This window comes from Protopterus annectens, chromosome 4.part0 (genome assembly GCF_019279795.1).
Source record: "Protopterus annectens isolate FY-2018-M chromosome 4.part0, PAN1.0, whole genome shotgun sequence".
NCBI classification, from domain to species: Eukaryota; Metazoa; Chordata; order Ceratodontiformes; family Protopteridae; genus Protopterus; species Protopterus annectens.
Window position 1 is genome coordinate 562,630,278 of NC_056733.1, and position 21,715 is coordinate 562,651,992.

Here is a 21,715-nt window from a genome sequence, read left to right on the forward strand (position 1 = left end):
ACATTAAAAAGCTACTGAAAGAATTAAAAACGGCATCAGGAAAATGAAGCATCACATGAACTTATCCTAGCATCATAAGCTAACCATTAAGCAGGGATGGTAACCATGTTGATGATACCGGGGTATGCAACCCATGCTTAGAAAATACTGGAGAGAAAGTACCGTTTTGTACCTACCATAAATGTAGATGTTTGAGTGCTAATACAGCTGCAGTCATAACAGACGGGTTTTCCTGCCATCAGGCGGGTCCTCGGCCGGCCGAATTCCAAAGTCTAGGTCTGGCGTCGGATGTCGTCACTTCTTCCCTGACGTCAGTGTGACAGGGGTATAAAAGAACCAGCCGACGCCATTTTCTTCAGTTTTTTTTTGCCCCAGATGTCAGGTGCCCCCAGAAGGAAGGCAATACATAAATTTATGTAATAACGCAATGCAATATAATCAAAAAACAGTAGTTGCAAGCAAATACACCATAAAAGAATACCCCAATCAGGTTGTATGAGGAGGTGTTAGCCATTAGGCCTGTCCCAAGAGGGGAAGGAGAGAGGGAAACCTGGACTGCAGCTGTATTAGCACTCGAACATCTACATTTATGGTAGGTACAAAACTGTACTATGTTCATCGTGCATACAGCTGCAGTCATAACAGATGGGTAGAATCCCAAAGCTAAAAAAGGGGTGGTAGGCACTAGGTGGAACTTGGAGGAGCCAGGATGCCCTGCAAGACTGCAGTGGCAAAGCCTGCTCTAGATTTGGAGTATAATGGTAGGTGAAAGTGCTTGGAGAAAGTATGTACAGAACTCCAAGTGGCTGCTTCCAAAATATCTTTGGTAGGAACCCCCCTGAGGAAAGCTGCAGAGGTAGCTGTGGCCCTTGTGGAGTGAGATCTGATGTCTGCAGGTACAGTTTACCATGAAAAGAGTAACAATAGCGTATGCAGTGGCCTATCCACTTTGAGACTGTCTGTTTGGAAATAGGCTTCCCTTGAGCTCCTGTAGCATAGGACACAAAGAGTTGCTCTGATTTTCTGAAAGGCTTTGTTCTGTCCAAATAATAACGTAGCTGTCTGTGAATGTCCAAGGAATGTATTAGTCTCTCCCCTTTGTTTTGAGGATTAGGGTAAAAGGTAGGTAAGTGGATAGCCTAATTCAAGGCTACCCTGGATACTACCTTTGGCATAAAGGAAGGATTGGTTCGTAAGGAAACTCTGTCTTGATGGAAAATGATGAAAGGCTGCACAGCCATGAGGGCTTGTAGTTCCGAAACCCTATGAGCTGAGGTGATAGCTAGAAGGAAGGCTGTTTTCCAGGACAAATATTGCAGTTCTGTTGAAGCAACTGGCTCAAAAGGAGGCAAGGTCAGTTTTTCTAGAATTAAATTGAGGTCCCAAGCAGGTACTGGTTGTTTCCTTGGGGGTTTTATATTCTTAGCCCCTCTGAGGAACTGTCTTAAGAGGGGGTGAGAGAATAAAGGAGGATCAGTGTTGTATTCTGCAGAAATGGCTGAGGCATGGATTTTGATGGAGGAGAAAGAAAGTCCACTGCTTAGCATCTCGGCTAGGTACTGTAATATTTGAGGTAAATTCAGTATTCCAGGATTCTGACCCTTTTTCTGATTCCAGGCACAAAACCGTTTCTATTTTGCGGAGTAGGCTTTTCTAGTAGAAGGCCTTCTGGCCTCCAAAGTGACATCCTGCACCTTCTTGGAGAGTAGGGTCTGTTGTGAATTTAAGGAATCTTCCATGCGGCTAGATTGAGTGTTTTCAGCTGACTGTGAAGAGTTTTGAAGTTGTGCTGAGTCAGTAGAAGAGGCATTAGAGGCAGGATCTATGGTGGGGAATGTGTCAGGCTCCTCAGGAGTGGGTACCAGTGCTGTCTTGGCCAGTCTGGAGCAATGAGAATCATCTTTGGTCTGTCTGCTCTGGTTTTTAATAGAACTTTGGGCAGCAGAGGAAGAGGTGGAAAGGCATAAACTGTCATTGTTGTCCAACTGAAAGAGAGTGCGTCCACTTTTCCAGGCCTGTGGATGAAAGGTCCTTGAGCAGAATTTTGTCAATTGGTGATTTCTGTGGGTGGCAAAGAGATCTATGTCTGGCCTTCCCCATGCTTGAATTATCTTTGTAAAAACTTGAGGATGCAACTTCCATTCGGGTGGATCTGTCATATTTCTGCTTAGGTTGTCTGCCAGCGTGTTTTCCTTGCCTGGCAGGTACTGTGCTTGAAGTTCGATTTGTAATTCCAGAGCCATGTGCCAAAAAGACATGGCTAGCCTGCATAGGGGATATGAATGAGTTCCTCCCTGTTTGTTTATGTACCACATCACTGTGGTGTTGTCTGTCCTTATCAATAGCTGGCCTGGATGCAGTAGGTCTGAAAGCCATAATAGCATTTATTACTGCTAGCATTTCCTTTTGATTGATGTGTAGGTGCTTTTCTTTTTAGGACCATTTGCCCTGAATGCACCGATCTGTCATGTGCGCCCCCAGGCGTAGTCCGAGGCGTCTGTTGTGATGACTTGATTTGCTTGAGGCTTGCAGAATGAGAGACCTGTTTCTTTGGCATGCTTGAGCCCACCACAGAAATTCCTTTTGAAGACATGGAATCAGTGGTATAATTGTTTCCAAACTGTGGCTGTGTTGAGACCATAGGTTTTTTAGGTACCATTGAAGTTTCCTCATATGCAGCTTTGCACATGGGATTAGCAGGATGCAAGATGCCATGAATCCCAGAGCCTGCAGGATTTTCCTTGCAGTCAGCCTGGTGAAGGTTGCCAGTTTTCTAAAGTATTGAGTTAGTTGCCCTTGTTTCTCTGGCGTGAGGTAGGCCATCTGGGTATTTGTATTCAAGCTGGCACCCAGGAAAATTATTGTTTGAGAGGGTATTAGCCTTGATTTCTTTTTGTTGACTATGTATCCCAGAGAATTCAACAACATTATTACAAACACCAGATGTTTCAGAAGTATGTGCTTGCTGTCCGCTTGGATCAGGCAGTCGTCCAAATATGGGTATATTTGTATCCCTTGAAGTGTGCAGTAGGCAATTACTGATGCCAGGCATTTCGTGAACACTCTGGGTGCAGTAGATAAGCCAAAGGGCAATGCAGATAATTGATAATGGGTTGAACCTGCAAGAAATCTGAGGTATCTTCTGCAATCTTGTCTGATTGGGACATGCAGGTATGCCTCCTTGAGGTCCAATGTTACCAGCCAAGACTCCTTGCCCAGCACGGGAAGAAGCTGCTGTAATGTGAGCATCTTGAATTTTGGCATGAGTGAAAATGTGTTTAGGATGGATAGGTCCAAAATAGGTCTCCAATCTTGCCCTTCCTTGGTACCAGGAATAGTCTGGAATAAAAACATTGACCCTGTTCTTGTGCAGGTACCTCTTGAATTGCTTTCATGTCCATGAGATCTGAAATTTGTTTTTGTGCCTCTGCCCTTTGATTGTGTGGCAGGTTTGGCATGCCTTTCATTTTTGGAAGGGTGTGAAAGTGGAATCTGTAGCCTCTGTCTATAATGTCCAGGATCCATTTGTCTTTTGTGACAATATGCCAATTTTTCGAAAATAATGCCAGTTTTCCGCCTAAAGGTGCTGCCATTTGAGCCTTGCTTGGCTTGCAGAGGGGAAAGTCATTGGGTCTGCTTTCTGAATGGCTGTGAACTATCCTCACCACCTCTTTGTGTAGGTGCTTGCCATTGTCTGCCTCTAAATGATCCTTGAGATTGCCCTCTACCCCTAGGGCGCCTGTATCTACCTCTTTGGGGTCTGTCTGTGGCTGGAAAGGACCGATTTTTTGAAGGCCAATTTCTACTGAAACGTGGAGGTTGTACCTGTAGGAAATCTTTCACTGTTTGCATCGATTTTTGCCTTTTCCTCCATTTTCTTTAGCACCTCCTCAGCTTTAACACCAAGCAATACATCTTTTTGAAGAGGTGCATCTAGTAATTTAGCTTTGACATGATCTGGTAAGGTTTGCTCTTTGAGCCAAGCATGTCTACGTATGACTGATCCTGTAACAGCAGCTCTACATGAGGCCTCTAAAGCATCAAAACCACATTGCAAGGTATGTTTACCCACTTGCTCTGCACTATGTAACAAATCCTGCAACTCCTTCAAGTCCGGTTGTTCAGGTTGTGACATTTTGCTTTTCAACTGTGATAACAGAAACTGTTGGTACTTTAACATATGGAACTGACAGTTTAATGCCCTCATGGTTAAGGTGGCCGAGGTGTATACCTTTTTCCCCCCACCTTTCTAAAGCTCTGGAATCTCTCTCTGAAGATAATGGATTTTTAGCAGTGGAGGCCTTAATTCCCTTGGGACCCTGTGAAATAGTTTCTGGATCAGCCGCATGGCTTTTGTATAGGAATTGGTGTGAATCAGGAACCCGGTAATAACTGTGAGGCTTGACTGGAGCTGTAGGTAAAGAATCTGGGTTAAAGCTGGCCTCTGAATACACATCATCTAGTATGTCTAAGACAGGAGGTATAGCCAGAGGCCTGTGCTGAGGGAGCAAGAGGAAATCCCTAAGCCTTTTCTTGGAGTCTGAGTACTCTTGGCCTTCCCAGTGGAAGTGTTCCCTCAAGGTATGTAAAGTTTCCCCAAAAGGGTAATCCTCAGGGGGGGAGACAGAGGGAATGGACTCCTCTGCATCAGAATCTTCAAAAGGGGAGTATGAATGTTCCTGGTCTTCAGAATGTTCTGAAGTAATGGAGGCCTGGTCCAATGAAGGGTATTCTTCCTCCACTCTGGGACTTTTGTCCGAGGGGGGTTGAGAACCCCTGATAAGAGTAATCAAATCCTCAGCCATTTTGAGCATCTGCTTTTTAGGCATGGGGCCTTGAGAGGGGCCCTGTGGAGCTTGTCTTTTAGTATGCATGGCTGCTTTAGACTTAGTGAAAGCCTTGATGGAAAAAGAAGAAGAAGGCCTGAAGACACCTTGAGAGGTGGCAGGCCTGTCTAAACTCTGAGTTTCCCCGCCAAGAGTGGCTTCGGTATCTGTAATCGGGATGTGGGCCGAAGAGCCTGCGACCTCGAGCACAGAAGACACCACCAATGAAGTGTCATCAGTAGTTAGGGGCTGCGTAGGCGCCTCGCTGAGAACCGGAGCACCTGTAGTCGGCTTTAGCATGGTGTCGGTTGAAGTCGCGGACCTCGTATGTCGGTCCTTATCTTTGCGTCTTTTACTCAAAACTGGAGTCGGAGTATCCAACGACATAATGTAATTAAACGTTTTGCCAAAATAGTGTTGGGCGAACTCTGCCTGTTGAATGTAGCACAAAAATGACAGGCCGAGACGTCGTGGTCTGGGCCTAAGCAAGGAATGCAGAGGGAATGAAAATCCTTATGCGGTATTTGCTTCCCACTTGAAATGCAATTATTAACTTTGTCTGACATCGGTCTGAGACAAGAAAAGTTTCCCCAACGGGGTACTTAGCTTTCAAGAAGACTTCAGTTGAAAAATATTTGTAATCTCAGGAGCTGGCCGACTGGCACTTGCGAACTGCTTCTGCTTCGGGCACCGTGCGGCAAGAAAGACTGAAGAAAATGGCATCGGCTGGTTCTTTTATACCCCTGTCACACTGACGTCAGGGAAGAAGCGACGACATCCGACGCCGGACCTAGACTTTGGAATTCGGCCGACCGAGGACCCGCCTGATGGCAGGAAAACCCATCTGTTATGACTGCAGCTGTATGCATGATCAACATCATACCAACAGACATTATTGGCCTTAACAGTCTTGCCTCTATTCACATCGGCCAATGGGGCTGGGATATAGGTAGGGTATACAAATAAACCATCTTTATGGTCACCAATAATATTTCTGCAGTGGGATACCTCAGTCCCTTGTCTGACAATGGGAGGGTTTCAGATTAGGTTGGGGGGAGTGAGGAGAAACTCCTGGCATCTAAGATTGAGGAGTGACACCAGTGGCTGCCAATGGTCCATGCAATACGAGCCAAAAAATTAAAAAGATCTTATATCTGACTGAAATATGCAGTGATTAAATGAGACTGACATAGTGAGGATTTTTGCCTCCCCCCCTGAAACTGGTTATATTTACTGAGAGTCAATATGGCAGCAAAGCCCTTGCATGGGTGTATATTTGTATCAGGATGTCTATGTGGTGAGGGTATCCTGCTTCCCATATAAAAAAATGCTTTTTTTTGATAATGTCAATCATTTTTTGTGATCAAGATTGTTTTGAGTAAACTGTTTCTGATTTCCAGGTACGATTGGCTGGGGAGAATGAAAGAAAGATAAAGTTGAAAAAGAAAATGAAGAGAAATGAAATACATGAAAAAGAAAAACTGAGTGCTAAAATGTGATCAGTAAAATGATAAATGCACCTCTGTATGCTATCTGACCTTGTTGCCAAGATACTCAGATACTATCCTCAGCACTATACACACAAGTTCTACGTAATATGTACTTCCACTATAATTACATGTTGGAAGCAATACAACTTTTAAACTTCTCAGATCAGCACTTCAGCCACCTTTTACAAAGATAAGTCAGAGTATACAAACAGCCATATTTTTATTTACATGCATCAACATGTTACTGCCTGTAAATCTATTTTCAATAAAATAAAGTATCAAACTGCTGTTATCCAAGATCCCCAAAATGCATACTGCTGTTATATATCAGCTGCAGCTGATATTTTTAGGAGCTATTATAAAGTATCTGTAAACATTAGCAAAAATTCACTTCTGCTTAGCAAGAAAATGTATCCTTTAAGACTTACTTAATATTACTTATTTAAATCAACTTTAATGGAAAAAAAAATAGCCACCATACCAATTTTCACAGGAAATCCTGGAGGGAAATTTAATGTAATGAAATCCCGAAGCCTTGCAAAGTGAGCACTAGTTCTAGCCATCAGATCAATAATTGGAGTAACCTGCTCCACAAGAGAAAGTGGGTAATCTTCACTCATCCACAGCATGGCCTTGAATCTAAAGATGAACACGAAAATGAATGCCTTTAAAAAGCCAAACAACTATTTGATTAAATGTATGTCTTACAAGTTCATAACAAAGATTTTCCTCAAAACACAGCATATCACATTTTCTGATTCAACTAAACAAAGTCCAACAGTAGTAGAACAACTGAGCGCTCCTAACTCCATAAAGTTTGGTGTCCATAATTTGGCAAATATACTGAAAGGACTGATATACAGACAAAAAAAGGCTTATTTCCTCTGAGGCTGTTTCAAACTGCATTTTTCTTCTATTGCCAAAGATGTATCGATTTTGATTTGAATATATTAGTTACCAGAAGAATGGGATTCACAGAGCACTACATCAGGTACTGAAATCACTGTTCCTTAATGAAAATGGAGTTAGTATATATTGGGTTTTTTGATCAAAACTACTTCAATTTACTCTGCTAATAGGATTTTCCATGAACTGTCCACTGACTAAGATGAACAATGCATGCAGTTAGTAAGCCTATCCTATACATAGTCAAACAGTTAGGTCAAGAACCAAAGTTCACAGCCTACTGGATTGGACTATGGGTCAAAGAAATAAAGATGCATAGCCTCAAATGAGAGATAAAGGTTACTTCTCTAGCCAGTATGCCCATTGCTCTACTGAGCAGATAAGCTGCCCATCCTAATTGTTCATTTGCTTGCATCTTCTGTGTTTCTACAAAGCTGTTTATGAGTTTCTCAGTCGCTCCTAAATTCTCGCATTGACTTTAAATTTCATGTCTACCTTCAAGAAGGCTGTCTAGTGAAACAGTTACTTGCATTTTCCACTGAGATTTTTCTCACTTCCATCCAGCTTCTCTAGCTTCAAAATATGCTCAGCTACTTTTTCATTCCACATTTTATAAAAACATTTTTCTTCCTGACTGATGCTTGCCAGTTTTTCTTCAGAAGAACTCTGACACAAACTTACACCACACTAATTCTCCTATTCTGGACTGCCTTTATTTTACATTCTTATGGATATCAAGGGGATGACAATAGAAGATGGAATTAAAAGGACGTAGGTTGCTGGTGAGAGCACAGGCTACCACATGACAGCTACCTGAGCTTGGGTTCCAGTGAGAGATTCGAGTGCATGATTTTGATTGAATAGTTTTAGTGAGGGCACTGGCTTAATTTTGACTGGCTGGCTTTTGCAGGGGCAGACGCTTACAGGCTTTGAATACCAGGAGGCTTGTTCAGTTCGGCACACTACTGCACACGCACAGCAGGGCGAGCCAGTCTTCATCCTGTTAGGTACCTCTTATTTTGTTATATATGATATAAATGTCAGTGCTTTCCTTTTCACAACCTCGTTGTGCAACTGTGACTGATATGTATACCATCTTATTTCATACAAGGAAATCATTGTCTCATTAACTGCACTTGTCATGAACACATTTCTGAAATTAGCATTTGTGTTCTGCAGTTGTGTTGTTGCGTTTAAATAGGATTGCACTTTTGTTCCTTGTTGGTAAACTGCACAACTGCAACTTGTTGGTTTGGTACCGCTGCTACTGGAATTATTTATGACAATACTGCAGTGTTGTCTTTTGCTCATGCTAAATATACAAAAACAAATTTACTTATTAACTCATTAACTGACTGCACCATTTAAGATAATACTGCAGTATTGTCTTTTGATCATAGTAGGTATATAAAAACAAATGTACTTATTATCTGAATAACTGACTGCACTTTGCGATTATTGGTATTGTTGAAGTTCTGTTTGTTCTAATTACTATAGTGTTACAGTACTTAAAGTTACTGCTGTACAGTACCATAGTAGAGCATATCAGATTACCTTTGTGGTATACCTTTTACTGCACTTGACTCATTTACATTATCTGTGGTTATTACAGTTACTACCTCCAGATCCACTGAATTAGACTACCCACTGTTCACTGTGTTTACTGGCTAGGTAGAAACCGCATTAACCTATTGGGTGAAGCTGTTTAGTTGAATTTGACACTGTTACTGTTTTCTTTAAAGTATTTATTTCAACTTGCCACTCTTATTGTTTTCCTTATTGACCCTACAGAATCTGTCACTTTTACAGTTCTTTTGTTGCACATTGTGACTACTTCAGTAGGTATAGTTCATTCTTTTATCCTTTAGCCATATCTTGGTTTCTTACCTTTTTTTAGTCCAGTCCATTATCCTCTTATTAACCTATCCTATACCTCATCTGTACTGGACAGTATGGAATCTCAGTCAGCTGTTTCCCCTGCTGTAGCCAGCCTGATAGCATTAGGTATTTTGAGGCAGTGTAGTAACTTCCTCATGCTTACTCAAAACTCTAATTTGTTACCTGACATTGATTCAGTATGAGAAGTTTAAGTATTTACTTAACTTGGAGGCTACCTTCTCACCTCAGAACACATTCAGTAAGCACAACACATACAGCACACACAGCACTTCCACTAAACCAACTTATGCTGAGGTTGTTAAGAGAACACTGCCTAAGCTTCCTAGTTTTAAGACTAAGAAACCTCAGACGTCAGTATACACAGCAACAAACCCACCTTCACCACCACACCTACCTATGAACCTATGAACCTATGAACCTATAAGATGCATAGTTCTGAGAGTCAGAAGTGTGCAGACATCAAGCTCTTATGACCCACTGAGATTGCATCGAAATGGTAATGTTTAACTAAAAGGTGAATCTATTATAAGGCATACAGACACTATGCTTACCAGACTGGATAACAATAGGGTGACGGCTGCCTTTCTGGAGCCAGGATGTAAAATGTAAGACAGGCTATTAGAGCCCTCCATCACAATGAATATAATTATGACCTGATAGTGGTCTGCACAGACCCAGGGGAAAATACAGAAGAATATTATTGAGCTTGCTATGCATGTGTCTTGAATGGTATTTTGCCATCAACCAGAATAATGCTGACATTCAAAGACAAGATAATTAACTTTAATAACTGGCTATGTAGTTGGTGGAATTCTAGGGGTATTCAGTATATGTTAGCTTGGGATGAGATAGCTGACAAGTCTTCCTGTTTTGCCAGGGAAAGCCCTCACTTTCGCATTCTGGCTAAAGCCATTGTTGTTTTCATAGTGCCTTTTTAGGCAGATTCCATCTGATGGCCATTCTAATCTAGTAAATTCTAATTTGGAATGCATTAATGTGGCTTTAGTCAATTTAACAAAACAATGCCCAAACTTGAGATTTTCCTGCAGCTTGAACACACTGACATATGTATAGTTACAGAAACATGGTTTCAGAGTAATGAAAGCACTCCCTCTATTCCTGGGTATGACCCTCTGGCAATTGTGGAGGAGTATTAGATATATGTCAAGCATATCATCACCTCACAACAGATTCCTAGGGACACCACATGTGAACTCCTAGAAGTTCAAATCACCCTAAACAAGACTAATTATCACTTCATAGCTAGCTACAGAACATCCTATATTTCCCCTTCTGAACATTATGGCTATTGTAAAGGGTCTATGTTCACATATCACAGAAAAAATTCGATGAAAGGCTATTGTATGAACAGTAATCTCCAAACATCATTTTCATCAAAGAGTGAAATCATTGTAAAAAAAAAAAAAAAATCATTGAAAGGTAATAGTTGGCTAACAAGAAGGAAGTAACCCACGAAGGTGGGGGCTGCACCCCCCACATGTCCCGTAACTATATATACCAACTGCAAGACTGCACTACAATGGGGAAAAGGGCAAATTTTAAAGGGTTTTGTTTAGTTTCCCTTATACAGTGCAGTACTTTTTGTTGCTGGCCAACTATTACCTTTCAATGATTTTTTTATCATGATTTCCCATTTCAATGAAAGTAACGTTTGCGGGTTACTTTTCGTGGAATACCCATTCAATTAAGTTTTTTTTCAATTTTTGAACATGGACCCATTGTAACACATTAGCTGAAATTCTCATTAAACTCAAGACTTTTCAACTAGGGAAATTCAACTCACCAGAAATAAACTGGCTGATCTATACTGCCAGCGGATGGTACGCCCCACTGCTTCCTTGACATTCTAAATGCTAACTCTTAACAATTAACCATCCAACTTGGGGCCCCAATATCCTGGATTTAGTTCTCAAAAACATGGACACATCTTACACAGCTCCATTGTGTATTGTTAAATCAGACCATAATTTAGTGACCTTCTCCTTTAAAACTGGTGGTACCTCACCTAAAAACAGCTCTGTGCTTAGGCACTTCTCAAAAGCAAACCCTCTTCAGTTACTTGATGACTTGAATAAATTCTGCTGTAATCCTCCTCTAACTTACGTTGTGTAATGTAATGTACTTAATTAGAGGAGTAGGTTTTTGCACATTTATATATGTTGCATCGTGAATATTTTCTGCATTATATATGTATATATTATGTGTTGGCAGCTATCTCAGAACTTCTATATTTAGTAGTTTGGTACAGCTGTATTATATTAACATATTTATTATATGTTTTTATATTTTTATTTATTTATTATGAAGTGTACAATACTGATTGAATAGTTTTATATTTGTAGTGCTGGCCATGCATTTATATGTTTTGTATGCATATGAATTTTGCACATTGTTTATTATTTTTTATGTTTATTTTAATAGATGTATGTGACTTTTGGCAGCATGTGTTGTAGGTTATGGATTTATTGAAAGCTGTTTATTAGGTACCAGTATTGATTTAGTGAGATACTGGCTCTTTAAAAGTTTTAATGGTTGTGTATTAGGTTTGGTGCCTTTTTTAGTGGTGACCTATATATAATGGTATTTTTAGGTTAGATTCTTAAGGTCTGATGAAGCCCATAAGGGTGAAAGCGCTTGCCGATTTTATGTAATAATAGTTTGTTGCTGACTATTGAGTTTACGTGATCTCTTTCTCATAGAGATACTGGATATTTACAGCTCTGCATCATTTTGTTGCCTGTTTGCTGCTTTTATTAAGTCTCTCTATTGACTACATTCCTGAAGCTTGGAAAACAGCTATTGTAATGCCAATGCACAAGGATGGCCCAACCACTGTTAACTCTACAACTATTAGTCTCACTAGCCTCACATATAAAGCTATGGAGCATATTATCACAGATTTTATTAATCCAGACATTGAAAATCTTTCAGCCCTGGGCCCTCATCAATTTGGCTTTTTCAAAGGAACGTCTTGCCTCTTTAACCTCATTTTTTTTGAAAAAGTAATTGAAACAGTGTGTAGTATTTATGCACACTACATACAGCATATTTAGACCTGGCCAAGGCCTTTGATGCTATTCCTCATGGAAGCATTATCAATAGACTTGTAAATCTGAATATAAATCCTTATATTGTGTGAAGAATAGCTAACTGGTTATCTGACAGAACCCTTGTTGCTAGAATAGCAAATGTCACTTCTAAAAACAAAACGGTTTCCAGTGGTGTACCACAGAGCTCACTTTTGGGCCCTCTCCTATTTGGCATAGATTTCTCAGACCTACAGGTCAGCACTTCTGGCCTATGACTAAGTTTGTAGATGACTGTAAATTGGGCAATGCTACTTGAGCTTCAACTGACTCACAATTACTCCAACAAGGCTTAGTTCATGTTAACAACTGGTGCAAGGACAATAATTTCTAATTAAATGTAAAAAAAGGTAGCATAGTTCATTTTGGTAAACAGAACAGTTTCACTTTTTGTGTAGGAGATACACCTCTGCAGTCAGATGCTACTGTCAAGCATATGGAGTCTCTTGTTGATAATTCCTTATCATTTGACCATCATGTCTCCAGAGTAGTTTGAAAAGCCTTTCATCTGGCCCATCTAACTTCCAAATGCATCTCCACTAGATCCAAAGTTGTCTTAACTCCCTTTTAATCACAGGGAGTTATCTGACGCATTATTGAATATAATGTACCTCTTGGCATGTCTTCATCTAAACATGTGATGCAACTTGAGAGATTTCAGAGATTCACAACTTAAATCAGTGGCTTCAAAGGACTTAGTTATCAGGACAGACTGGCAACCGTTTTTCTGTACTCAGTCTCTTGCAGACTCCTCAGTAGAGAGATAGGTCTAGCGTTTTGTGCCATGAAGGAAACAAAACTATTTGATCTCCTATTCCTTCGCAGAACCAATGGTACATCAAATACTCATTTAAAGGAAATAAAGCTTCAGCAGCAGATAAATAAGACATATTGGCATGATAGATTTATATCTCAACATATCCCTCACTTCTGTATCAACCTTCCACTACATGTCAAGCAGAGGAGCAGTCATGCCAACTTCAAGGTAAACCTAGATAATTGGATGGGAAGCCTTAAATTCTCTCCTGGTCTATCTAGTCTTGCCCTCCTTGAGGCTAGAGGGGACTTCTGAATAGGGTCTTTTGGCTAGGCTTGAACTGGTCTGCATAGTGATTGCCTAGTACTTACCTATGAACCAATGAACCTATGACAGGAGAAGTTACTAGCAGTGTTCCCCAAGGATTGGTTCTGGGGACACCTCGCTTTGGTATTTACTTCTCTTATGTCAGAACTAATATTAAGAACTTGCGGCTGACCGAGTCTACAGATGACTGCAAACTTGGAGCTGTCATAAACTCTCCATCGAAATTCTATATTTTTCAGAATGGACTAACACACACCAATAAGTAGTGCATGGACAATGGCCTAAAACTAAATGCCAAAAAATATGCAACACTATGTCCTCTGGAAAAAACTGGGCACCCATGCAGGCCCATAATAGTCCATAATGGACCCTTTGTATGTACTTGTTTAAGCATATGGCCCAGTTTTGGAAACCATAGCATTTTCCCACTAAGATAACAAAGGGTTTATCATTTATGAGCTACCCAGACAGTCTTAAAGTACTTGATCTGTTTTATGTTCCCCACAGAACTTTGACAGATGATCCCTGTGTATCCTACAGACCCTTAAAGAATCCACTCCAGTGCAACCTCCTGCACATCCGAAAAAACAATAACATTCTAAACACCCATACATCCAAAATGGCTGCACATTGAATAACAGCTTAATTCTAGCCCTTCCAGTGTGAAAACAAAAACTCAGCAGAGAAGGCCTGTAGACTTTTGTACTTCTGAGTAAAATTCAGTAACTGACTAGTAAGTGCACTACCTGGATGCTAGGAAAAAAGGAATACAGAGGACCTAAAAGAAAATCAGCTACAAAAGGTTAGAAAAAAACACTGACTGGGAAACGTTCTACAGCTGTTCAGCAAAAAGCAGTGCAACCTCCGAACATGACTTCCTGTAACATAGAGGAAAGTATAAAACAACTGCACACAAACCTGCTTAAAATAAATGACAGACTGATGGAGTATATCAACTTAAACAAAAGGCTGGAAAAAAATGGAAGAAGCTTTAAACAGATATTCAGATGAGGTGATAAAACTGCAAAAGTCAGAGGGCAAAATGAAGAAAAGGCTGACTGAATATGAGACTGCTCAGGAAGAGATGTTTCAAAAAATAACAGAATTAGAGGACAGCGCATGTTGGGGAAACCTGAGTTTTTCAACTGGAAGGAACAGACTGTATTAAATTTTGTGAAATGTGCGCTCCAAACCTAGTTATGAGAGCGCAACCTAGACCTTTAATAGTAAAGATGCAATCCTACCAGCAGAAGGAGTTGATTCTGATGAAAATGTGGCAGAAGGCCAAAGTACTAAAAGTGGGAGACAGCAGAGTGTTTGTGGAGAATGAGAGGATCAGCTCTGAGCCCTTTCTTATTTGCAATGGTGATGGACATGTTGACAGACGAGATCAGACAGGAGTCCCCGTGGACTATGATGTTTGCAGATGACATTCTGATCTGTAGTGCGAGTAAGGAACAGGTGGAGGAGACCCTGGAGAGGTGGAGATATGCTCTAGAGAGAAGAGGAATGAAGGTCAGCAGGACTAAGACAAAATATATGTGTGTGACTAGTAAGTGCACTACCTGGATGCCAGATGAGGAATAAATGTATTCCACTATTCAGGGAATGTCGAAAATGATGTATGAGATTCAAATTGCTGTATCCAGCTGTCTTCAAAATATTCTTCCCTGGAGGGACAAAATCATTTTTTGATTTAATACATGCTAAAGAGGAAATACAAAAGTTTGTCCAACAAAAAGTGAGCTGTGAAACAGAAGGACATTGTACTTGTTTTTCTTCTGGTAATAAAGACCACGGAGAGGCTGAACCAGTGAAACCTTTTCCAATGTTTTAATGGAAAATGCTGGAGTGAAGAAAGAGAGCATGAGAGTTGACCAGAAGAAATGAGAGTACGTTGGAAATGAAGCAGACACAGGATTTGGGAGATGAAAAGTCAAAACTGCAACGAACCACCATGAGATAAAAAGTTGTAAAGTTTAATGAAGATGAACGAGCGCTTTCATGCACACTCAGGTGCGCTTCATCAGGTACAATTACATCAAACATATCACCTGCTTTTTATACATTGACTAAGTCCTCAATTAAACAATTAAGAAGATAATTGGACAAACTTAAAGGTACAACACATAAAAAGTCATTGTCAAGGCTAATAATTCATTCAGACAGTCAGCCGCACCAGATTCCAAATTCTCAAGTTCACCATAAAATAACAACTGAAAAACATAGTTAAAAACCGTATGTTTAGCAAATATTATGACTTCCATATGACACATATAAAATTAAATAAAGATAGTTGAAATCAATACAATTGAAAATAACATTAAAGACAAAATAGTGGTAAAGAGAAACCTTACTATATATCCACCTATCAGTCATTACTTAAAATAGGGTAATATCAGACCATAATGTATTGATGGTACAGGTACTTTATATGTATGAGTGGGAAATCCATTCATAAGAAAACAGATAGCATAAGCAAAGCTGATTGGTCAGATCATATAAAATATTGTGCAGCCAAGGTCATAAAAAATGACAAAATCTCCCTAGATATGTAAGGGTTATGTTATACTAAACAATTCTCTAAGGCCACATAAATATGATAAATAACTATCAAATAATAAATTGTTACTCATACAAGAGTTCAAATATATAAAAACCTTATGAGAGGATACATAATCAATATGCTAGAATAAAAAATGTTTATGAATCATCATAGGATTTGGGAGATGGAGATGAACAGGAATAAAAACCAGCATCCTGGAAATTGACACATGGGATTACAAAGCAATAATTATACTTATGACATATGACAGAACAACAAAATCTGGAAATATTGGACTTTTTTGGACTTTGTTGGATTTCTGAGGGGCGCTAAAGCATATGTTACTATTTCATGTCATTCTTCTTCTTTCGGCTGCTCCCGTTAGGGGTCGCCACAGCGGACCATCTGTTTCCATTTCTTCCTGTCCTCTGCATCTTGCTCTGTCACACCAACCACCTGCATGTCCTCTCTCACCACATCCACAAACCTTATCTTAGGCCTTCCTCTTTTCCTGTTACCTGGCAGCTTCATCCTTAGCATCTTTTTCCCAATATACTTTGCATCCCTCCTCAGCACATGTCCAAACCAACGTAATCTTGCCTCTCTGGCTTTGTCTCTAAACCTTCCAACCTGGGCTGACCCTCTAATATACTTATTCCTAATCCTGTCCACCCTCGCCACACCCAGTACAAATCTTAACATCTTTAACTCTGCCACGTCCAGCTCTGACTCCTGCCTTTTTGTCAGTACCACTGTCTCCAACCCATATAACATAGCTGGTCTCACTACCCTCTTGTAGACCTTCCCTTTCACTCTTACTGGTACTCGTCTGTCACAAATCACTCCTGACACTCTTCTCTACCCACTGCATCCTGCCTGTACGCTCTTCTTCACCTCTCTTCCACACTCACCATTACTCTAAATAGTTGATCCAAAGTATTTAAACTCATCCACCTTCACCACCTCTACTCCCTGCATCCTCACCATTCCTCTATTCTCCCTCTCATTCACATACATATATTTTGTCTTAGTCCTGCTGACCTTCATTCCTCTTCTCTCTAGAGCATATCTCCACCTCTCCAGGGTCTCCTCCACCTGTTCCTTACTCGCACTACAGATCAGAATGTCATCTGCAAACATCATAGTCCACGGGGACTCCTGTCTGATCTCGTCTGTCAACCTGTCCATCACCATTGCAAATAAGAAAGGGCTCAGAGCTGATCCTTGATGTAATCCCACCTACACCTTAAACGCATCCGTCACTCCCACCGAAGACCTCATCGCTGTCACACTACCCTTGTACATGTCATTAATGTTCAGAAAAAACAATTAGGGGAGGGGAAGAGGAGGGAGAAAGTTAACTGTCAGTAAAATATTTTTTTTTCTTAATAGTACAATTTTTATAGTGTATGAATTCCTTTGCATGCTATAAAAAAGAAAGTTCCATGTGTGCTGTCCATCTCCGCCTTTATTCTCATTTATGGGTTGGATGTGATCCATCAGATCCATCTCGGCCTTTTACAAAAGCTCAAGGCCTTCAGCAAAGCTCGTGGGCATTCTACCTTACCCATAATGCAGTTCCCTAACTCCCTCAGATCTTGTTTACCCATGATAAATAATATTAGACGTACAGCTATTCCTAGCTTAAAAGGAAAGTGGTATCTGAGGCTATAGAGTCCAATGATATCCAATTAGTACTACCAGTCTCCCAAGAGCATAGGCAGGGGGTATGGTGGGTGGGTTGTGAGAATAAAGGTGGAGGTGGACAACACACATAGAATGTTATGGTAAGTACATAACTTCTTTATGGGATGTTGTCAATCTTGCCTTTATGCTCACTTATGGGACCACATTCCAAGCTACCTGATTCTTGGGTGGCTCATGGGAAAATATTCTTAGAACCATAAAACCAAAGGATGCTCTACTCCTGGAGGCCAAATCTACCTTGTAATTAGTAATAAAGGTATGAGGGCTTGCCCATGTGGCTGCAGCACAGATATTGTTTGGAGACAGCTTAGCTTGGAGAGCTGCAGAAGTAGCTATAGCCCTGGTGGAATGAGCTTTGACAGCTGCAGTAAGAGTTTTGTTGATAGAATTATAAATAAAGGAAATACATTCAGAAAGCCATTTGGATAAGGTAACCTTAGATACTGGTAGGCCTTTCCTAATGTTAGAGAAAGAAACAAGTAGTTGGTCTTATTGTCTGAATTCTGCCATTCTATGTAGGTAAAAATGTAACTGTCTATAAATGTCCAGTAGGTGCAATGAGTATTGTCCTTTATTCAGAAAATTAAAAAAAAAAAAAAAATACCAGTAACTCAATAGATTGACTGAGGTTACTTTCAGTCACAATGTTGGGCAGAAAGGAGGGTTTGGTGCATAAAGGAAGTCTGTCTTTATGAAATATCAGATAACATGGCTTGGCAGATAAAGCTTGTAATTATGAAACTCTTTTTGCTGAGGTAATAGCTACAAGACGAGCATCTTCCAAGAAAGATACTTCAAATCACAGGTAGCAGAAGGTTCAAATGGAGGATAGATAATATTCGACAAAACAAAATTTAGATCCCAAGGTGGAGATAGGTCTTAGTATGGGGCTCTTAGAATTGTAGTTCCTTTCAAGAAGGCTTTACAAAGCCTGCTTGGCATGATTCCATAGCCATTTTTTCCTATAAGAAAGTTTGAAATTGCTGCCAACTGAACTCTAACAGTAGTTGCAGCAGCACCTTCATTAAAAAGCTTAGCCAAAAAGTCTACAATAAAATGAATGGCAGGAGTAAATGGGTCATTTTTATTAGTATTAGCCCATAAAACAAATCTTTTCCATTTTCTTTTGTACAGTTTTCATGTCGATGACTTATGAGAAGACACTAAAATGTGTCTGACAGGAGAGGAAAGTTAAGGAGACCTGGCTATAAGGGGAATTAGAGCAGCCAAGCTGAAAGTTTCAGGTTGTTTAGATCGGGATGAGCTATTCCTGATGGGTGAGTCAGAATATCTGGAACAAGGTCCAGAATCCGTGGTTCATCCTGAACATGAAGCCGAAGAAAGGGGAACCAAATCTGCCAAGGCCACTTGGGGGCAATTAAAATTATTATCATCTAGAACAAACTTGCTTTCTGTAGAAATTTGGGCATTAGAGGACTTAGCGGAAAAGCATAAAGATGTCCTGAGGGCCAATTGTGAACAACTGCATCCCTTGGGAACTCCCCTGGAGGGGGGATCAGGGCAAAGTAGTTGCTGCATTTGGCATTAGTGAATGAAGCAAAAAGGTCACAGCAAGGCTGGCTCCATTTTTGGAAAATCTCTTCCACAACTTTTTGATTGAGGGATCACTTGTGAGGCCATAGTATGGCTCTGCTCAATTTGTCTACTATTACTTTGGACCTCCCAGAAATGTGCATTGCTATCAGAAAGTTGCTGGAAGATGTAGCCCCTTGCCAGACCCTCAGGGTATCCTGAAAAAGGGGGTAAGATCTGGGTCCCCCCTTGCTTATTTACGTACCAGACCACAGACATGTTGTATGATTGATTGCTATTGCTCCCAGAGGGAGGGTATCTTGAAATGTTTGTAACACTAAAAGCACAGTCCACATCTCCAGGATGTTTATGTGCAAATGGGCCTTGTGTTGATGCCAGATGCCTTGAACTGTGATCCCTAAATTATGCCCCCCCCCCCAAAATCTATATGGGAAGTGTCTGTGGTCACCGTGGCTTAGGGTTGGACAGGAATAAAGTGACGGCCTTGAGACAACAGGGGAGAGTGAATCCAGTATTGAAGATCCTTCCTGCATGAACTGGTTATCATGATCATGTGTGTCACTGGTAGTTCTAGAATTGACCACTGCATCGAAAGTAACCATTGAAGAATTCTCATGTGGAGACAAGCTAAGAGAATAAGGATAACTGAGGTGGCGATTTTGCCTAGTACTTGTTTGGCAGAAGCTTATTTTTTTCTGATCTGCATTCTTACATAATACCGAAAATCGTTCACTTAGTCTTGTGGAACTTTTGCTATCATACTTTTTGTGTCTATTTCTGCTCCTATGCAGACCAAGCTCAGATATTGCTCTATACCAGATTTTTTTGTAATTTATGGTAATTCCTAGAGAGGAACAGAGTTGTAGTGTGTAGTCCTTAGCCTGCAGCAGAAGATGCAGTTATGAGACAGTTGTCCAGATATGGAAACACCTGGAATCCTTGACGTCTCAAGTGACCCACAACTACTGCCATGCATTTGGTGAACACTCTGGAGGCTATAGGCAGAGCTCGAAATTGGAGTGACTGGCTCCTAACTGGAAGCTCAAGTGCCTTCTGGCTCACCTTTCCATCCATATATGGTAGCATGCATCCTGAAGGTCTACAGAGCACATCCAATTGTCTTTTTCCAAAAATGGATGCATTGACTGCAGTGTCACCATCCAGAACTTGCTTTTTTTTTACAGATTTGTTTAGAATGCTGAGATGCAAGATGGGTCTCCAGTCCCCTGTTTTCTTTGGAACTAAAAAAAACCTTGAGTAAGTTCCAAATACTCTGTGGTCTGCAGGGACTTCTTGGATGACTCTTTTTCATAGCAACTTTTGAATGTCCAAGGTTGCTTATTCCTTTTGACTGGGTGGAACGTCTGAAACTGCACTGTTTATGGGAGTGTGGAAGGAAGAGGGAATGACATAACTCTTGGATATTATGTTCTGCACCCATCTGTCATTTGTTAATCTTAGCCATGTATGAAGGTGCAGAGACAATCGTCCCCTGACTGCCTCCAGAGGCGGGCAATTGGGCACCCCTTCAGGAGCACTGAAAGGGACTTCCAAAGAAAGATTCCATGGAGCCCTGTTTCTGCGGGCCTCCCTTGCAGTGAGGGTGGTGTCTTCCATTATTGGTCTCCTGCTGCCTCTTGGGGAGCTTTCACCCTGTGTGTCCTGGAAAGACCTTTGCAATTTTTTGAACCACACTTTTCCACTACCTCTTTGACCTTGGGAAAAGAGCCTAGTGGGTGTGGAAAAACATAATCCAATGGCAGATAAGGTCTTACCTTCCTGTTAACACCTGATGAGCATTTCTTTTACTTTGGGCCCAAAACGAGAGGAGCCATCAAACAGGGCATTAATGAAGGAAGACTTGAAGGGCTCCACAAAATTGCAAAGGTGCATCCAGACCTGCCTCCTGACAGATGCCTGAACCCACTGCCATACTCGTTCCATCTGCTACATATGAGATGAGTTTCATGGAGGAGTTTACAACCACGTTTAGGGTGGTGAGCTGAGTGGTTACTTTGTCTGCCACCGCATCAGCTACAGCTACTTGGAGGGAGTCTGACAGTTCTTAAAAGGAGTCAAGTAGTTCGGCAACCATAAGGCAAAGGTTGCTGACAAAAAGATGCACTTCCCATACCTATCCATGGTCCTAGAATCCTTATTTGGGGATGGATAGTGGAACTGGTCCTTTTCAGTGGCAGCTACCAAGACCATGACATCAATTGCTACACCTTTAGTAAAGAAAGGCTTGTCAGACGGGGCAGTGATATATTTATTTGGCCTCCTAGGAGTCAGCTCTATGGAGTCTGGGGTCTGCCAAGCCTTCTGAGAGATTAAATCAATGAGCTCATTGGAAGGAGGAGGTCACCCAAGAGGTGGAAGGGTGAGACCCGAAAGCCTTCAGGTATACTGACTCCTCAGCTGAATGGGTTGTGGACTGCCAGTCACCTCTCTGTTTTAACATTTCAAGGATGTCTCCAAAGGAGACATCTGCAGGAGGTGACCGTGGGGACCCTTCTGCATCAATGAGGTCAGTTATCATATGTGATGACTTTTCTGGGGAGTCAAGATGCTTCCTCTTGCAAGTCCTCTTCGAAGGG

At 41.0% G+C, this 21,715-nt stretch overlaps 1 protein-coding gene across 1 annotated transcript in view; it reads right to left on the reverse strand.

Moving 5' to 3' along the window:
• ANKRD13A (ankyrin repeat domain 13A) overlaps positions 1-21,715 on the reverse strand; it is a 1,453,295-nt gene that overhangs the window by 285,236 nt on the left and 1,146,344 nt on the right. The window contains exon 11 of the mRNA XM_044068498.1: positions 6,798-6,955. Within this exon, the coding sequence (XP_043924433.1) occupies positions 6,798-6,955 (158 nt within the window). The remainder of the gene's footprint in view (positions 1-6,797; positions 6,956-21,715) is intronic.